This window comes from Epargyreus clarus, unplaced genomic scaffold (assembly GCF_041222505.1).
Source record: "Epargyreus clarus isolate Ecla_fem2 unplaced genomic scaffold, WU_Ecla_fem_2.2 ptg000027l, whole genome shotgun sequence".
NCBI classification, from domain to species: domain Eukaryota; kingdom Metazoa; phylum Arthropoda; class Insecta; order Lepidoptera; family Hesperiidae; genus Epargyreus; species Epargyreus clarus.
The window spans coordinates 2871321-2892163 of NW_027332234.1; the positions used below are offsets into that span (position 1 = coordinate 2871321).

The window sequence follows — 20843 nt, forward strand, 5'->3', positions numbered from 1 at the left end:
AGGTTATAATAGTATGAGTTTTATATATATAAAATTCTCGTGTCGCAATGTTAGTTACCGTACTCCTCCGAAACGGCTTTGCCGATTTTCACCAATTTTATATGCATATTCAGTAACTCGAGAATCGGCTACTATCTATTTTTCATACCCCTAAGTGATAAGGGTTGTTCATCCTTAATTTTTTTTTATATAGGTACATGGCAACACAACGTTTGCCGGGTCAGCTAGTAAGCCATAAAATAATATCTCCATTAAAAAATATTTTGCATCCTATATTTATGACAGGCGCAAGAGATAAAAAAAAGGTTATTGTATTTACAACAAACTTTGATATCATTATAGAAATAATAATATGTAAGTGACAAAAAAATTATTCACAATCATCATTAGATCATTAAAGTAATAATGAAAGAGACTGAATATCATAAGTTCAAAATCAAATACATCATTCCATTCCATTCAAATCCTTGTAACTATTTATTAAATTTATTTTATTTCTATAGCACTTTTCTAAAATAATTATAAGCTTTTAACATGCAATTGCAGTAAATCTAAAAGAAAACCGTTGCATGATCGTATTTATGCCAAATAGAGTGGAACCATTTCATTTATTCCACATGTAATCCTTATAAAAAATAATGAAAGAAAATCAAACAAACTTTTACCTCCATAATAAGGAACCTTTTTATGGATTTACAACAAATTACTGTTTTATATGGAAAAATGTTAATTAAAACATACCAAGAACGATTACTGTATTAGCTATAACATACGCAATCAATTGGATATAAAAACCTTATATAGTTAATTGGGTATATAGAATATAATTATAGTTTATGTATTATATATAATAATAGTTTTTGTATTGTAGTGTTATGTACTTCGTAAGTAGGTGATCCTTTGCTTAATATTTAAATGAAAAACTCGGAAAAATCGTTTTAGCCGTTAACAAGGTTTTACTAACATTGTTTTGAAGAGAAAAGAGATAAATATATAAAAATTTGGACAAATTCAACATTACATAACATATTATACTTTTCAAACAAGAACACACAAAAGGTTGCCACGGCAATAGAAGCACAGAACATTCAAGTACCTTTGAACCTTCACATCGTACAACCATAAAGCTTAGATCACCAAACGCAACGTACCAACGTAGTAATTTCCATTATGACATAACAGGTGCTCACACAGGATATCCATGTAAATGAGCCGCTCAATTGCCATTCAGAGAATTATTGGATCATCCGCTTCTAATTATCCGATAGTAACGCACGTGCAAATGTATTACTAGTATGCGTAAATCACGTCAGTTGTAATGATTTTATGGTGTTATGAGCGTGTACAATGAGAAATATTAAAGGTCACGGAATTTTTTATGTACGAGGGCGCGTTTTTAAGTCCGCGGAATGGCGGGGTTGGAGGGATGATAGCGGGCTTGTTAAGGGCGGTACGTGTTAAGTGACTCATAAATAGTATAAATATAAAGTTTTATCACAATTGCATCATTAGTTTTAAAACTATCGACAATTAAACAACTCAATCCGGAAAAAAAATTAAAGTATGGGGAAAATCGAGCATCGCGCCGTTATAAAGTTCCTTACCAAGCAAGGAAAGTCTGTGCAAATCATAATGGAAAAGATGTCATCGGTTTACGGGGACTCTTGCCCTGGAAAAACGATGGTTTACAAGTGGAACAACCTTTTTAAGCTAGGCAGGGATTCACTTGAAGACGACCCACGACCCAGACGGTCTGTTGAGGTGACCACTCCGGAAACGATGGCGAAAGTCGAAAAATTAGTACTGGAAGATGCTCGGCTAAAGAAGGAACAGCTTGCAGAAATGGTTGGAGTATCGGATACAAGCATTTTTAAATTTCTGCATGACCATCTTGGCATGACTAAGGTCAGCGCGCGGTGGGTGCCGAGAATGCTCACGCCGCCTCAAAAACAACAGCGCGTTGAATGTTCCCGTGCGTTTTTGGACCTCTGTGGAGAAGATAAAGATATTGTATTGAATCGAATTGTTACTTGAGATGAAACTTGGGTTTACCATTATGAACCTGAGTCTAAACAAGACTTCATGCAGTGGCATAAAAAGGGTACAGCACCTCCTAAAAGGTTTAAGGTGTCACAATCGGCCGGAAAATTCATGGCGACAGTCTTTTGGGATTCAGAAGGAATTTTGTTAATAGATTATAAAGATAAAGGTGTCTCTATAACCGGAGAATATTACGCAACTATCCTGGAGCGGTTAAAAGAAGCCATCAAAGAAAAAAGGCGGGGAAAATCAACCAGAGGTGTCCTGCTGTTGCACGACAATGCGCCCGTACACAAAAGCCGTATTGCACTGGCTGCCCTGTATAAGGTGAGCTTTGATATTTTAAATCACCCACCCTATAGGCCAGACCTGGCTCCCAGCGATTATTATCTCTTTCCAAAAATGAAAAAAGAGCTTCGTGGAAATAAATTTTCTACAGACGAAGAAGTTAAGGACGCAATTTTTCCGACAAGGACGAAAAATTTTTTATGAGGGTTTAAATAAGTTAATACAAAGATCTTAAAAATGTATTCGTCTTGCAGGAGAATATGTAGAAAAAGAAAAATAATTTTGACATTTTATTTTCACTCCTTGTCCCTCATTCCGCGAACTTAAAAACGCACCCTCGTATGTTTAAGAGTAGCGCTGTCTTTTAATGTACCAGAAAAAGAGTATGCAGTATAACTGACGGTGGTTCCCAAATATTGCCCAAAATTTCTGCCCCTGGGGACTAAGTTGGTAATTGTAGGGCAAATTCAGGTATAGGTTGCTGGTTGCATCAATGTTTAACCGCGAAGAATTCTATTTACCGTTCCCAAAAGTGGTACCGTTTTGGTTCAAAATATAGTGAATTTCAGACATCACGTTGATACACAACTTATTGATACAACTTACTGATAGGCCTTGGTTTGATACTTGCTTTATTTGCTACGTGGTACTTAATAAAAAAAATGTAGCATTAAAATAGATCCATTACTTTTTACGTCATACTCAAACAAAACACGAACCGGTTTTAAATTTGAAACCATTCTCGTGGATTAAGGAAACCATTTTAACTTCATAAATTATATTTTTTACTAAGCAATTTTATTCACTGCTTTATTTTTTAAATAAAAAAATACATTTGTAGTGTAATTCAGGATACATTTAAGACTACATTTCGGCGCTCGCTGGAGCGCGGCGCTAGGCGAGCCGCAAAACGTTGTCAATCCAGTTTTTTTCGCATATTACGACCCAGTCTAGCTAAAAATAACATCTGAACTACTTTATTTTGTAGCGTTATTTATGGTCGGATTAAAAATTTATACGCTTAAGCGAATGTACATACGGGTATATGAAAGTGGGGTAAATACTACGAATATGTAGCAATTTTATTCCAAAAGTGTTAGTGGAAGTACTGAGTAGGAAATAGTAAAACTGTCCATATCTCAAACTGGTGATGGATTAAAAGAAATTCAGGTAAAACTACATGGAAACGCTTATATTTCAAAACGCACGAAAATAATCAGTTCGCCCTAAAACACATCATTGAAGCGAGTTACGAGCCAGTGCACGGTAGCAATCAATCATTGTACTGCAAGGGCCTAATGCCACTCATTCACCAGCTTCCTATAGAAAATGACACTCGCTTAGAGACACATCGCCGCGAAAAGTGGAAAGCAACCGATTTTTGATGGGTCGTCAGCATCACCGACATTTTCTATTGATATATTTACTCCAAGCAATTTATTAAAACAAATAAAAGTTACTCTTCTCTTCTCTCTCTTAACGTATTGGCAACAAAGGTAAGAAAATTAAGGGCCACTAATATTTTTTTTATAAAAACTTTATTATGACATATATACTAGTAGCAAACGGGCTGATAGTATGCGGCGACTACTGCCCATGGATACCTGTAGTTCACTCCACATAAGAGTTGGAGTTCTACCTAAAATCGGATACCACTAAGGACTTGCGCTGCCTCGTATTTGTTCTTCTATATGAAACTTAAGACATAATAGATAGATAATAAATACAAAAATATAAATAACGTCAATATAAAGTTACCATGCTATTCAGGACCACATCAAGAACACTGCAGTAGACATTATTACAGAAAATTCTACCCCTTTGAACCTTCACATCGTTGAACCATAAAGCATAGAGACCAAATACAATGCACCGACATAACAATGTCCTATAAGTTTCTACTGTCATACGCATAGGTTGCTAATAACCGTTAAAAAAAAATAGTCGTGCCTTGCTTAGAAATGGACTATAAAAACTTTCGACAGATACTGATTTGTCAAATCTAAACTTATCCTTCTATGTTTCATTCCTAATGTTTTCCTCTAAATACCTTTCTATCGATACATTTATTCCAGCTATAGGCATTAGATCCTCACTTCCATTATACCTTTCGGATGTCACCGTAAGTAACCCGGCCACCGGTTCTTTCATCAATAAACCCACTTAGCCTAATGCGAATTTAGATCCACGGGACATTTTATATCACTTTGATAGTATTCACCACACAGCCGGGTGTCCAATGTAATAAACCATCCAATCCCATCTTAATTCTATCTTGCTAACCAAAGCGTTATCTGAACTGAAGTTTGCGCAACGGGGTGACCTTTACCCTAGGTATGAAACCAGAGGAAGTATCGAAATGGACTCCTAATTGTCAGTCACTGATACAGTTAGCTATCGTATTAAAATTTTATGTTTATTACATGATATTTTCTTACGAGACATTTTTCTTAGGAAAGAAATTATGAATTTAATGCTATTTAACTTTGTTAGTATAAAAAGAGTGAAATGTGATCATGAGATTTAGTATTGCTTGAATCACACCAGTGGTCGCCATTTTATTTCATTCTTGACTTTATCACGTCGAAATTTGTGAATTTCAACAAAGTTGGTATCATACTGCAATCTGCATCCTGATTGACTTCAACTACACACTAATCAGCTTGCTCAATCACACTACACATTAATCCAACATTAGTCTTAGGTGAGGCGTTACATTAGATCTATTTGACTGATGTGATATAACAGTTGCTACAGACCAAACCTTTAGTACAATATTAGGAGTTTATTTTTACCTTCTCTACGTAAAGTACACGTTTGACAAAAATAGAAACATTTCGTCCGGGAAGAGACTGATAAATCTGCCCTTTTCGATACAAAGACCCTGTTGAGAGGTCTGAGCCAAATACGAAGATAAAATGTGTTTACGCGACAATTTAGATTCTTCCATTCCACCGATATTTTGAATTCACATTTCCGAATTAATGTCAGGATGACGCAGACAACATTAATATGGCTACTGCAGCGAGGGTGTCTGTTTATGTAATTGAAGGAAAAAAATGTTTGTAAAGACAATTCTTAATTTCAGGCCTAAATGTATCACGGCGAAAACCTTATATTTATGTTCGAAAGCATGACAGTAAAATCCCAAAAAAATATTATCAACATCATTATGAAATATATGGTTAACAGATGATTTATTCTACTAGTAAGTAAGGGTCCTCAGGGTCTAAATTTTCAATAACATTTTATAACTTTCAGTGTCATATAGAAATCATGTCGCACTTCAGTGGCAACTCCAACCTTCTACACCGACAAATTTAAGCTATGTTTAATAAGTCATTCAATCTTTAATCTTTAAAAACAATTCCTTTACTCATAAAAATAAAGGCATGCAGGCATAATTATTACTTCAAAAATCGACTAACTTCCGCTAACCAAAATCCACTTTCATTATTAATGATAGAGAACAAGTCAGAAATCAAACTAGCAATTATGTGGCTGATATCAATCTAAAGGAAGCCTCATCATACGAAACGGACTCGTTTACTATTCTACTTCCCATCGCAAAGAGGATATGATTTAGGGCAGGAAATATGCAAATATAATAACCGACCGATACGCTAAAGTTTGATAGTATCAGTTTAGGCTTGGATCAGACGATGCGATTGTACGATTATATTTGTACTTCTAATTTTCCTCCATTTCTTTTGGTTAGCTCCTGTCAATTCAACACCGGCTTTAATGATAGTTCATATTGCATATTTTCATTCCATTTCAATTTCAAAGTTGCTGTGAAATAAGAAAGATCGTGCGTTACTAACTCTTTGGTTTTGAACTACTGTACACACAATTAGATTATTGAGAATTAAAGTATAGTAGGTATTCAATTAATTTCAAGTACAATGACTAAACTACAAAAAATAGACTTAGTTTATTTTATTGGGATTTCTAGTTTTAGGTTATTCTATAAGATTCTCAAGGCATTCGCACACGGTATCAATACAACTTATCAAAATACGACTCCTGATAACCTCTAAGCAACGTAACCCATACATTTGTGCACAAACATTAGGCACTGCCGAAGTTCAACGATCGCCATTCAAATGCACCTCATTGTGTGTATTTATAGTAATCCGCAACGACCAAACCGTGCGAACATTCACATATCACGACGAAACAATCGAACGCATAAAGCGTTTCTTGCTTCTTGTCCAATGGTTTCTAATTTCCAATGACATGTGGTGACATATTCGAATAAGTGGAGACTACACACCTTATGGTAGAGATTATTGATCGTCTAGGCTGATGGCCTAATGGCTACTACTCGTTTGGAGATCTGATGTTCAAATTCAAAGCACCTCTAAATTTGCAAAGTTAGCAAAGTGCGTATTAGCAATTAATTATCTTGCTTAAACAGTAAAAGAAAACATGTGTAGTGAAAAAACACGCCTGAGAGTTCGAAAAATAAATGTTCTTAAGGGTGTGTGAAGTCTACCAATTCGCACTTGGCTAGTGCGGTGAACTATGGTTTAAGCTCGTCATTTTGAGAGGAGACCCTTGCCCAACTATAAGACAGTGGATTGATGTTGACGATAACATTATAAAGCGCAATGAAAAGGTATTTATTTATTTTTCTAAGTCTTCTTTCTACTTATTTTACTAAGTCCAGTTGCCAATGCATTCATTGGGATTTTTTGGCTTATCTAAGATGAGTCAATTTACTAGTTTTTATCCATTTTACAGTTCTACTGTGACTCAGTTCCATTATTTATATTGTCTGTACTATCTATCTGATATTTTTACTATATTATTTTCTTACTAGATACTTAATCTTATGTTTTTTGCTATCACCCATTAACTCAATACACTTATAGTCTAATTGTTTTAAAAGCTCCTGCGGATAGAAAGCGAATAATAAGACTTTCACTCAATCAAAGTACTCAAACAGACCTCCATAAAGTCTAGACAAACTGGGATGTTGCTGTCCCACTCGCACACTGATAAATAAACATGGTGTAGAAAGTGACACACATATATCATTCAATGTCATTGAAGCAGAACTGCCTACCACGGGTTTGTTCAGAGTTACCTTATCGCTTATAGTATTTCCATTGCTCGTTCAATAAACTTTTATTATATAAGCTTATGAACTTAAGCGGTAATGTATTAAAACATTATATTTACCCAGTTGATCGATTATTACGTTGGTATAACAATGAAATGGTGTCTTATAACGTTGAAACAAAAGTTATTTTATCCCCAGTTTTAACTCGTTTAAATCGACTACTTGTAAATTGTAAATTTCAACCGTATGACCTCTGAATCTAAAGCCTTTTTTGTAGAAGATCATATAGCCTTAAGTGAAAGTAGCGGAACACGTGGTACGGATCAGCTGTAACATTGGATTAGACGCGAGATCAAAAGGACATGTCAGTTAATACAACAGACAAAATAAAAAACTTGCAGTATAGAAGTTAAGAAAACAAGTATTGCAAAAGCAAAAATACATATAGCTGAACCCATTCAATGTAAAAATATCGAAATAATGGAAGAGCCAGCAATATTACAAGAAGAAGTAGAAAAATCAATAAAAAGTCAAAAATCTGAAAAATCTCCGGGGCCTGATAAAATCACTAATGAACTCTTACAGGGTACGATTCAACAGGTGTGCCCGATACTGACAAAAATATTCAACAACATTTTGACCTCAGGTATAATTCCGAGCCAATGGACAATGTCTCATATAATATTACTTCATAAAAAAGGAGATAGAGACGATATTGGTAACTATCGTCCGATCAGTTTAATATCCAATGTGTATAAAATATTTGCAAAAGTTATACTCGGCAGAATCACTAACATATTAAACGAAAACCAGCCCGTAGAGCAGGCAGGGTTCCGCAAGAACTTCTCTACTATAGACCATATACATACTGTCAAACAACTTTTAGAAAAATACAATGAGTACAACAAAAGCCTCTACTTGGCTTTTATAGACTATTCCAGGGCATTTGATAGTCTAGATCACGATCGAATTTGGGAGAGCCTAGAAGAACAAGGTGTAAACAGGGTGTACATAAACATAATTAAAAAAATATACTCAATAAGTGAAGCGAGAGTACAACTGGAATCACTAGGAGATACATTCCCTATTAGAAGAGGTACGAAGCAGGGAGACCCATTGTCCCCAAAAATATTTGCATGCGTCCTGGAGAGCATTTTTTAGAACACTTAATTGGGAAGAATATGGTCTGAACATCAATGGTACCCGTCTCAACCACTTAAGATTTGCAGACGATTTAGTGTTGTTTGAAGAAAACCCAAGACACCTTGATCGTATGATCCAAGAATTATTAAAAGAAAGTAAACGGGCGGGGCTCTCAATAAACACCGAAAAAACCAAGTTAATGACCAATAGCAAACATGTCGAAATAACCGTAGAGAAACACATACTTGAGTACGTGGATGAATATGTATACCTGGGACAAATTATTTCGCCTCGCGACCAAATGACAAAAGAAGTTAACAAACGTATTGCAAATGGATGGAAAAAGTATTGGTCGCTGAAGCAAATCATGAAAAGTCAGGATTTGTGCATGAATATAAAAGGTAAAATATATGACATGTGCATTCTCCCATGTATTACCTACGGGTGCGAGACATGGGCTCTCACTCAAGCTCACCGAAATAAACTACAAAATTTTCAACGTGCAATGGAAAGAAGCATCATTGGCATCAAGAAAACAGATAGAGTAAGGATTTACGAAATAAGAGAGAAAACTAAAGTTACCGATATTTTAACACGAATTGATAAACTGAAGTGGAGCTGGACGGGTCACATGATAAGAGATAAGCAAGGAAAATGGAGTACAGCAGTTACAAACTGGTATCCGAGAAACGGCAAAAGAAAAAAAGGGAGACAGATAAGAAGATGGGAAGATGAGCTAAGGCTTACAGCCGGACCATATTGGAGAAGGGTTGCGCTAGATAGGAAGCAATGGAAACAGCTAGAGGAGGCCTATGCCAAGAGGCACGTTGAAGTCAGAGACATTATATAGGAGAACTATTATATTTGTATAGTATAAGATATCAAAGAGTTAAGTTTTCAGATTTTATAAAACATTTTTCATTAAACTTTGCAAGATTTTTGTATGTTATGTTCTGTACTTCTACAAATAAAGGCTATTTTTATTTTTATTTTATTTTATTTTATTTTATTTTATTTTATTTATAGAAGTTTAGATATTTTGATACTAATCTTCTTCTTCTTCTTAAAGTGCCTCTCCTTACTGGAGGTTGACCGTCAGCTCAACGATCTTTTCCAGGTCTTGTGTCAAACGAAATACATATTAATCTTAATACTTAAATATTTTGAGGACATTTATATTTTCCGTATTTACTTATGAGATACTTATATTGCTGAATCAGATTGGCATTGCTTATCTTTGCATAACATGCCCAAGGATATGTCATTTCTAACCATATGCGCGCTCTAAACAAATGTACTAACTATACTTCAAATTAATTATTAATTACGAAATAAGTTAGGCTGATGAATATTCATCTAACGCAGAAGGAAAACACGCAGATATTTTAATTAATCTATTTACACATACATAATTAAGGTCCGAAAAAATAATAATTTTCCTCAGTAACAACAACATTATTATAGATTATACTATATATTATATATATTATTTCTTCTAGGCAAGCGTGTTTTGTCTAAGACTGCATCTTGCTCAACATCAGGTAAGGTTGCAGTCAAACGTAAGCCTATTGTACGATAAAAAAAAATTACATCTTTATTATTTTATATTATATAATAATATCGATTTTTATAACAACATCGATGTTAGTGAGGAAAATTCTGTTGGTTTATACCAAACTCGATAAAAACTGTCTACACAAGAACTAGTTTGTACGTTTTCAACTAAATATGATACCTACGTGTAAGACTGAGATTCGGTGTCCGATTCCAATTGGAATAAGCAGAGATTAAATAATCTGACCTCCAAATGAGCGGTGCCACAGTATTGCAAATTTACGTTTATAAGATGAAACAGTACACATACATACATACATGTACACAAGTATCTAATATTCTTATAAAATCTAATTGGTTCATTAAGTAAGTGAATTCAAGTTAACAACTTGTCAATTATAACACTGACAAATATAAGCTAAGAATTCTCAGTAAAATTCACGAAATCTAATTAAGTCAAGTTAATTAATTGGAGTTTAGAACCAGCGCTTGAACTTGTATTGTAGGCCCATAAAAATGGTGTTGTGACCGCGGAAGCACCGTCACCATCACCATGAAGGTTGTAGAACCCTCTGTGGTTCGACTCAGGCGTCACCACCCCACATATTTCCGGTTTGAAACGTGTGATAAGGGAGACATACTTATCCGAGGCGTTCCAAAATAGTCTTTGGGGGTCCCACATAACCCTGTGTCGCTCCCACGGCATCGGGTACCTTTTGGAGGTTTCCCCCTCGTAAACAGAAAAAGGGGTAGTGGGGCATATGTGGCCGACCGCAGATAGAGAAAGATAGAGATAGAAAAAGAGATTGAGACACTTATTCCGCCTCCAGTTTTAGTCTTAACTTCAGCACTATTACGACTTACTCATAGTCAACCACTTCACGATGCTACTTTAGATTTTGACTCCTCAATTACATCTTAAAAAGCCCTAAAAAATTAATGAACATATCTGATTAGACGTATAACGCATCAACAATTCCGACGGATACTTGTTCCCAAATTTTGACGCAATGTCTACATTTAGCACAAAGGCTTTTGTTTGGATGGCTCGATGTAAACAAAAAGTATTGCGTTCATATAAAGATTATCACAAAAATATTTACATAACAGTATCCTTAACCGCAACAAATTCTTACTAAACATAAGGATAGTATAAAATAATATTTTATTTATCTCATGTATTAGAACTGGTATCCATTATTCGAGATGGAGCACACACCTATACATTTCTTTTTTTTATAATATAAGAGTTACAGATAAGCGTGTTGACCAGATGGTCCTTCAGATGAAGGTAAGTGTCTACTGCCGCATATGGACATCTGTAATCAACTCCAGATAAGATGATTCCTACACGAAGTAAGCCACAGATGCACCACTAAGTCTGAGGACTAAGCTGAAATGCCTAGAATAAGTATATCTCCCTTACCACACCCTTTAAATCAAAAGACAGCAATGCTTAACACTGTTGTTATTAGGCAGATATAGGTGTGGGAGTGGTACCACCAGAGTCGAACCTCCGAGGGTTCTACCACCTTCAAACATGATGAAGATACCGTTTAATTAAAATGTTTCTACGTCCAGCATCATCAGATCCACATCACAATCTCATAGTACCTATTCAATTAAGTGGAAGTTATAAATTTCGTTGCATGACTTGTCCTATACGTACCTAGTAACAGTATAAAAGCTATATAATCATAGCTGGTTAACAAAAGCTTGAAAAATCTTAAAAGGAAGAACCTTGACGTTGATATTACTATACAATTAATTACGACGGTAAGGTAGTAATACAAATCGTTCGAAGCCAATTGGTACGATAATAACAATATAATTATAGACTTTTCCTATAATTACTGTCTATAATATAGGCTCTATATAAATACTTCATGTATAATTCATTTTAAAATAACCTGCACACATAGATTAGTAAAGATTACTCACTCCTAACAAGAAATGTACCCAGTTTTGAGAATTGAAATAGTTGCGTAAAAAAGTTTTGCCACGTCTCCGTGCTAAAATGTCCCTAAAATATTTGAAATAATTATTTATTATCTAAATTATGCATTCTCTAAAAATGTTTTTATTTGTCAAGAATTCAAAAAAAGAACTTACTAATAAGCCGTTTGTGGCTTCATTCAATTTCAAGGCGGCGAAGTATCTATACTAATCTATGCCTGCACCATATATCACTAAAGAAAATATCTTAAGTGATCACTACTGCCCATGGATATAATAAATAAATAAATATCAGTAACCTTCAAATAGAACAAGGGACGTTCCTGAGGTCCAGACCAATGCGTTGCTTCCTTAAATATGGGTTTCCAAAGCTACTTTTTGAGTAAGTAGTAGAAGGTATAACTGAGTATGACCATCTATTTAAGTGGTCACTGCCCTCCTCATACATGTACAAGTTTCCTGTTGTACCTCAACTACAACTCAAATCTTATTAGAGGTCGACAGACATCCGATGTCTCTAGTAAGAACTAATCCGTGATTAAAAAACAATCTATCCCATTTTGCCCCCACTAAGAAATTTCGAAATTTAACAATTTTAAGTGGGCAAACATTCTCAAATTTTGTTCATTGGTTAAAAACATTAGACAGATCGAATATTAATAACGAGCGCAAATTGACCTCAAATTATTTTCACCTCGTCACACAAAAAACAACAACCCACTTCTTACTCCAGCGGCAAACAAAGCCGGCTTTATTTTTCACTTTGTTCATCGCCCGCCTATTTATTTACAGTTAAACAATTTTCTCCAGTATTGGTACTTTACTTCACCATTGAACTTCTTTCTCGTATAAAAGATGTTGATTAATGGAGCACTCTTTGTTGACGTAACGGCAAAGTAAGTATGAAAGCTTTGTTCGCTATTTTTTTCACTCGACGCCGACAAAATTTAAAACGATATACTACTCGTATAAAAAAGTCCTTCTTGTAATATTCTCGTAGTTAGAAATAACTGCTTAAAAGTACTAGGTAACAGATAGACAACGTGCAGTTAAATCTACATAAAAGCATTAAATTTTCCGTATGAGGTGCTTGTTTTCTTAATATAAGAGTAGCAAGCGAGCTGCTGGTCAACCTGATGGTAACTGGCTACTGCCGCTGATAGACAGCTGTATTGAACCCCAGATAAGATAAGATTCCTATCCGAGTCTCAGTTACCACACCCTTCAAACTAGAACACAGCAGCGCTTAACAATGCTGTTATTAGGCAGAAATAGGTGTGGCGGTGGTGCCACCGGAGTCGAACCACAGAGGGTTCTACCATCTTTAATTTTACATTTCCATAAGAGTTGCTTATCTAAACCCCTTGCTCCCCTGATCTATGACCTAAAGCCCTTGTCTATTGACGTCATAGTGCATAGTGGATTAGGCCATAGCCCACCGGGCTGGTCAAGTATGGATTAATAAACTTCACATATCCTTGAGACGTTTTTACGAACTCTCAGGCGTGTAGATTCTCTTATGATGTTTTCCTTCTCCGTTTAAACAAATGATAGTTAACTTCACAGCAGTCTGATAAAAATTGTACCATATTTATCAAACCACGCTGCTTTAGTACAAAATGCTTAGTAGGTAATTTACGCAAAATCATCATCATCATCATCATCATCAACCCATTACTGTCCCACTACTGGGCACGGGTCTCCTCTCAGAATGAGAAGGATCAGGCCATTGTCCACCGCGCTGGCCAAGTGCGTATTGGTAGACTTCACATACCTTTAAGATTTTTTTTTATTATAAATCTCTCAGGTAGGCAGGTTTCCTCACGATGTTTTCCTTCACCGTTTAAGCAAGTGATAATTAATTTCTAATACGCACATACATTTGAAAATCAGCGGTGCGTGCCTGGGATTTGAACCTCGGACCCCTCGATCGAGAGGCCGTGTTCCTTAACCAGGCTATCACTGCAAAATATCTCAATGAAATATCTCATGATTTATTTAAATTTTAACTGGCATTTAGTAAAGTATTTAAGTTAGACCATTAAACAGTCGGTCAAGACTAACTACGCTCGCATGTGTGTACTCATTTACTGGAACTAGTCATAAGAACGCGTACACACTGCGCACGCGCATATGACATTCTAATGTAAATTTCATATTATTTTACAATGTTTCAATAAAACATGTGTGTGGATTTGAAGTTATACTTAGAAAGTTAATTGTATTAGACGTTACTCTGCGGAAATCCACTCTATTAAGTAAGGATTAAAATTATTTCGGTAATGGTATATATTTATACTGCATGGTTAAAAAAATACGTAGCGGATTGTTGCGAAGTAGTTCGAATCTTAACTTAAACTTAGAAATCTTTCTGGTATTAACACAGTTAACATTTGTTGTTATTGAAAATTTTCTAATATGTTCCTATCCCAAGATGCATAGTAACAATTTTCCTTATATTAATTAACTCCACAAATTTACATTAAAACAGAGTAACGGCTACTCCGTTACTCTCCCAAACACTCCCGATTATGGAGAAATCCCTAATCGATAGTAGGACATAGGTTTGCAGCCACTTAAATTTACATGTATGTCTCATTTCACTCTATTATTCTATTACACTAATGTACACGTACCTTTACATCTAAGTAAAACATTTATGCAAGGTTTTTGCTTTAAAACCGGCATACCTAGATACAGCGTAAGAAAAAACCCAACTTGTACATTTAAGCGGAATCCTAGAAACTTGGGCGAACATTAGTCAAAATGTACCGGACGATTCTCTTAAGCGCAAGATAAATCACCGTACATTTCACGATGTACATTTTTCCCGTGATTAACTACTGAGCCAAGAGTGCATCAAAACTCAGACGACAAAAATTAAGTGCGCAAAAGAATTCTACGAAATTCTAATTGGAAAATTCTTGTAAAAAAATCTTCTTGTTTTTAATAGCTACAATTTTGACCACATAAAAACTCGGCTACAGTAATATAATCTTAAACATAAATCTAAATCAGAACAGAACTTTAAATTCGTCATTAAGATATCTGTCTGGCCGGGGATCGAACTCGGAACCCACTATATCTCAGACCTGTATGGTGACCACTCCGCCATGCGGGTCTAATCGCCAATTGCTACGCACGTGTCACAATTTTCCATCAAAATACAGTTCTGCAATAAATGTAGTTATATAAGTAACTCTATAGTTAAGAACGAATAATGCTAATAATTTTGGTAAAGGAAGGAAAACAGAAGAATTAAAAATACCGTAATACACCTTTGATAACTATTGTAACTATAGATTGGAATATAACGAGGATATTATTTGTATTACAATTATGAAATGAAATATATTTATTTTGTATAGGCCACCGACGGCACTTACAAATTGTCAGTTGCAATATTTTTCTTAAAGATCCGGTAAGAAACTCAGTGGGTTTGTCTTTTTTTTAATAATAATTATCCCTTTTTTATAAATACAAGCTCGTAACTAGGATCATATATAAGTACGTAAATAATTTTGGCATAAACCAAATATTCACTTTTTCGAAGCAGTTGTTGTTAATACTACATTAATCCTAACTAAATTCACGTTTTGTTTTTTTTTTAATAATCTTACTTTTTGTCATAACGAACCCTTTATACGTTTGAGTAATTTCAAAATTCTACGGAATGGTATTTTGAGGGATTTGGATGAAATTCCATATAGGAAAGGTACTTTTTATGTACATATTACACATTTTTCGAAGCCGAACTATAATTTTGCTATCAGAACGACTTACTACTACTAAATGGTAATAAGTCATAAATTTTGATATCACGACTGAAGCGAGAAGCGAAAATACAGAAACCAATTGTAACTAATTAAAACAGACCATATTGCTCTCAAACCATATTTGAGAAGTGATGATAACCATTTATACCTACATTTATTACGAGCTGCCGGTACGTCCAAGTCTGTATACCATCTGTATATGAGTCACGCAATTCCGACAGAGATCAAGGTTATGAAGGGAGGCTGTTGGCCTAACAAAATATTGTTATGGCTGCCTCGGCGCAAGATAATCAAGCTATCTGCCTGCATAGTTTAGTTGCTACGTTGTTGCCAATGTAGGCTAAGTTAATAAACGTGTTCGCGCAATGACCTAGCAACGGATTTTGGTACCTCAAAATGTCCGAACTAAAAGAGTTACGATGTAAAAAAAAGTCGCACAATAGCGGGGCAGTTAACATTTGACGCAAGAACTGACCAAATATCAATAATAACGTTCTGTGTGACATAATTAGGCATGCAAATATTCAATGCGAAAGTGAAAATAAATATGGAATATAATATAAACATATTTATTTATACGAAATTGAGTTTAACTTACCGACATGCATATAGTAGAAATACACCGGATATGGACAGGAACAGCCATTCACGAGTATAACCAATTGGTAATAAGACGGTCAGTCGTACATGTCAACTGTTAATCAATCGAGATGAAAGTTTTTACATGAAAATCTTTTAAATATCCTCTTATTATAGCTTATAAATATTATCCCTTTGTGTAAAAAAATGTTTAAAAAATTATGAACTTATGACATATCTAATTAAGATGATCAATATTTATTCTCTTATGTGCTTTACTTTATTCGTCTGTGCTTGTTTCTGTTTTTTTTCTTTCTTTTTGTTTAATTTATCAGTGTGTACTATATTAACTATGTTACCTTTCATATTCCTTCTCAAACTTCATACACACTTCCCACTTTCCTCACTATCTTCCTTACTTTTCCATGCATAGGTTGTCTGGAAGAGATTGCTGCTTAGCGATAAGGCCGCCTATTGCATACGATCAACTATATAATTGTATATCATTGTTATGTTCTGTTGAAGTGTGCAATAAAGAATATCTATCTATCTATCTTGCCCAGCTAAATAACGATGTATTTTTAAATAATATTTTCTTCAGATATTTTTGTATCTATAGCACTAGATAGATAGATAGCAGTTATTCATCAAATAAATCCATAGTCAATAAAAATACTAGCAGTTTCGATAACTGTAACGCGAAATAACCTTATATACCTTCGATACAAACACTAAATATTAAATTACACACGACCTCGCAAGACCCTCGGCGTTTGAAATCAGTTTGGTGTATTGCGAAATCAATTGGCTGGCCGTCGTTATAGCGGACATTACAGCCTGGGGCAATATCGGCCTTTGTTTTGTCAGCTACCTATGAGCTATGATCAGTATAGAGTCCATTCATAACCTAGCATAGCCAAAACCTCGTTACGAATTTTGGCCAGATGTTCTATTATAGAAGTAGCAAACAAGGATCTGGTTCAGTGGTACTTGAGATCCTTCATAAATGTGTTGCTACCCTGACGACCAAGTTGGAACTACTGCGATAAATATGTCTCCCTTACAATACTCCAAACCAAAGTAAAGATCAGTTTCAATGCGGTGCTAATATAAGAAAAAATAATGTAACTGACAATTTGTAAGTGCCTCCGCAGGCCTAAACCATAGATTAGAATTCTGATGTATAAAAAACATTTTTAGAGAAAATTTACGAATAAATAAGTAATACTGCGTAATTTACATAAATAAATAAATAAGTATTTCAAATATTTTAGGGACATTTTAGCACGGAGACGTGGCATAACTTTTTCATGCAACTATTTCAATTGTCAAAACTGGTTAAATTTTCTAGTTAGGAGTGAGTAATCTTTAAATAAATTTCATTTCATTAATTACAGCAGCGCTTTACTGCTATTATACCGCATAAATAGGTGTGACGGTGGTGCCTCTGGAGTCGAACCACAAAGAGTTTCACCACCTATAATCTTAACTATTTGTGAAATGCAACATACTATTCGTTTTTACAACACATTTCACCAGAATTACGATATTTACTATTAAAACAACAAAAGAACCTAACTCGACCCTTGAACTTCAGTTATTAGCGTTATCGCCTTCCTATCCCGCGCTTAATGACGGTGTTCATACATGTGCCTACTGTTCTCAACCAAGTAGGCTCGCTCTATGCGTTTAGTCACTCTACGTCAGCCACATTTGGCCGGTTGCGCAAATATTGAAGTAATTCCGAATTCATTATCATCTGTTCTGCACTCTGTTTAGACACGCTGACACGATCATTGCGTTTCATTCGAAATTTTACGCTCTCGCCTTAGAAAGCATTTACATCGAATGACACACATTCCGATACTAAACATCGATTTAAACGCTGTGTTACTAGCTAATTACAAAGGCGATTACACTCAAAACTGAGCGACTATTTCAAGTGTCGCGATTGTATTTTTTTCCGACTGCGGGTAATGTTTTTCGAGTATATTTATGTATGTATGAATATCTCAATTTGGCCCTATTGCCTAAACGACGTGACGGACCTTAACATATGACATATCGTTGCATGGGTCTAGATTATGGGAGTAACCATAGGCTATATCTTTAAGCAGTGGGTTTTTGCTTTTATACTAATTGTTCGTAAGGTCTTACTTTAAGTAGAAAGTAATTAAGTAGTAAACAATCTTACAGTGTGATAGTAGGTGATCACTGCCGACTATGGACATATGTGTCCAACTTTATATAGCACAAGTTTTACCTGAAGCCAATGACAGATATATTCAAAATTTTAAAGAATAAGGTGCGGTGGTATCACCATATATTACTCGCGTATATCATGTCATCTTTCTCTACACTGTACCTGTACAAAGACGCGATTATCAACATATCACACATATTGTCATGCAAGTTTCTCCTCAACGTTAGATAACATAACAGAGAAATCCTTTGTTTGCACGCACATAAAGACAGACGGACATGACCGATCATTACACCGATACATTCAAATAGTACACAGGGCTTTGTAACATGGACACGGCGAGTACTATCGTTTACCGGCACAAAACATCACATAAACATTAGGGCTTGTTTAATGCAATCCAGTTCACACGAGATCGACGCCTGTTTATCACAGGCAATAAACACGGGATAATAGTGCATTTATATCTAGAGACATCGTACGTATCCGACACGGTCCAAAGCAAAACAAAATTCATATCATCTATAACGCGAACAGGCAGATATAGGTCGAAACACACGATGTTGTCTGACAACACACGCTGATTGCCTGTACATATAAAAGGCCTAAACTCCAGCCTAAACTCAACAAAAACCATCACTGTCGCACAAGAGCCAACCAAACACAAAACCACCTCGCTGGTCGTTCCGGGCGATGCTATCGACACCGAGGTCAACGCCATTCCACCACGATTCACGTAATCACAATCAAAACAGTACACAGTGTACACCGCACTCGCGACCACCGCGCCGGCGCGGGCATTTCGAAATGCGTCCGATCGGGCACAGATGGCGTATTGGCGCGCGAAACACGCGCACGCGCACCGTACACCGCCACGCCACTGTTGCCGACGCGCGCGCGCAGCCGACCTGCCGCCGATCGACCGTCACGGCCGAATCGTCGAAAGCGCAAGCGTTCACGATAATGTTACAATGTTGAGTGACAGCTTTAATTATGTGCGATTCGGGCACCGCCTAGTCTACTACAAATAGTAGCACTACTATGTAGTAGCTACATACATATCTATTTACACAGTGCTGTCGATTTAGGTGTGAATGGTAGGATTGAAGCCAAAACAATCCTGGCATTGAACTATTTATCTAAAACGTAGGCTCCTGATATTAAAACAAAAATCAATGAAATAACACTCACACTAGAATTCCTTATGGCAGGACTAACATGGATCACACAATGTACTCAAGCACCTACGCTCAAAAAGGAATTAAAATTCATCATTTTAATCCCTGACCCGTGATTAAATTCTTATATGTGGCTTATCAGTATAATAGTCACTACGCACCGCCAATACGCTCTATACTTTTAAAACATAGTACCTACTGTAAATACAAAACAAAAAAAATTGAGATGTATCAAAATGTCCATACAATAAAATGTTTTTGTTCTCGTTTCAAATGCGAAACAAGGCGTGATCGCGTAGATTGGTCTCGACGCGCAACTAGTCATCATATCGGGTATGGACCGGATCGTAATTTTTATGAGGCCAAATTGGTGCGGGCGGCGACGTGACGTCACGGGAACGCTGCGTCTGCGCATATACGTTCGACCCACAAGTTCAAATTTGAAAAGAACAAACCGTTAGACGGAATTAGGGTCATCAACTTATTTTTTTTTAAATAGTACGAGTACATATTATTTGTATGTGGTTATACTCTCAGTAGCTCGACTACGGCGGAACCACCGCCACACTTATTCCTGCCTGAATGACAGCAGTTTTAAACGCTGCTATGTTGCGCTTTGAAGGGTGTGGGACTGGGAACGAAGACACACTTATCCGAGGCATCGCATGTAATCCCAACTTAGTCCTCAGGAGCTTAACACATCTATGGCCAAAATCAAATAGGAATCTTATCTGGAGTTGATGACAGACGTCCATGGGCAAGAGCATGGGCATAGCCACTAACCGTATGGTGGACAGCATACTTATTTACAACTTCCATATTATAAAAAAATATAATTTAGAAGAATTATCTAAAACATGTTACGATGCTATATATTTTAATACCGCAACCCTGGTTGGAATATGAATGACCTATTTTTTTGATAGCATATCATAAAAACCTAAACACATGTTGTTATAATTTGCGTGTAAACCCGGAATAGCATCTACATCAAAAGACGTTATTATTATGTTAGCGATTAAACGATTTTTCCTCTTTGTAGGTACTGAGTTATTCAA

General features: G+C 35.8%; 2 protein-coding genes across 2 annotated transcripts in view; both read right to left on the reverse strand.

The window, feature by feature from the left end:
- Positions 1 to 19474, reverse strand: part of aPKC (protein kinase C iota type) — a 271760-nt gene extending 252286 nt beyond the window's left edge. The window contains 1 exon segment of the mRNA XM_073089071.1: positions 19281 to 19474. Coding sequence (XP_072945172.1) covers positions 19281 to 19328 — 48 coding nt within the window. The 5' untranslated portion in view covers positions 19329 to 19474.
- LOC140754141 (protein kinase C iota type-like) overlaps positions 1 to 20843 on the reverse strand; it is a 94310-nt gene that overhangs the window by 63711 nt on the left and 9756 nt on the right. The gene's annotated exons all lie outside the window — the stretch shown is intronic.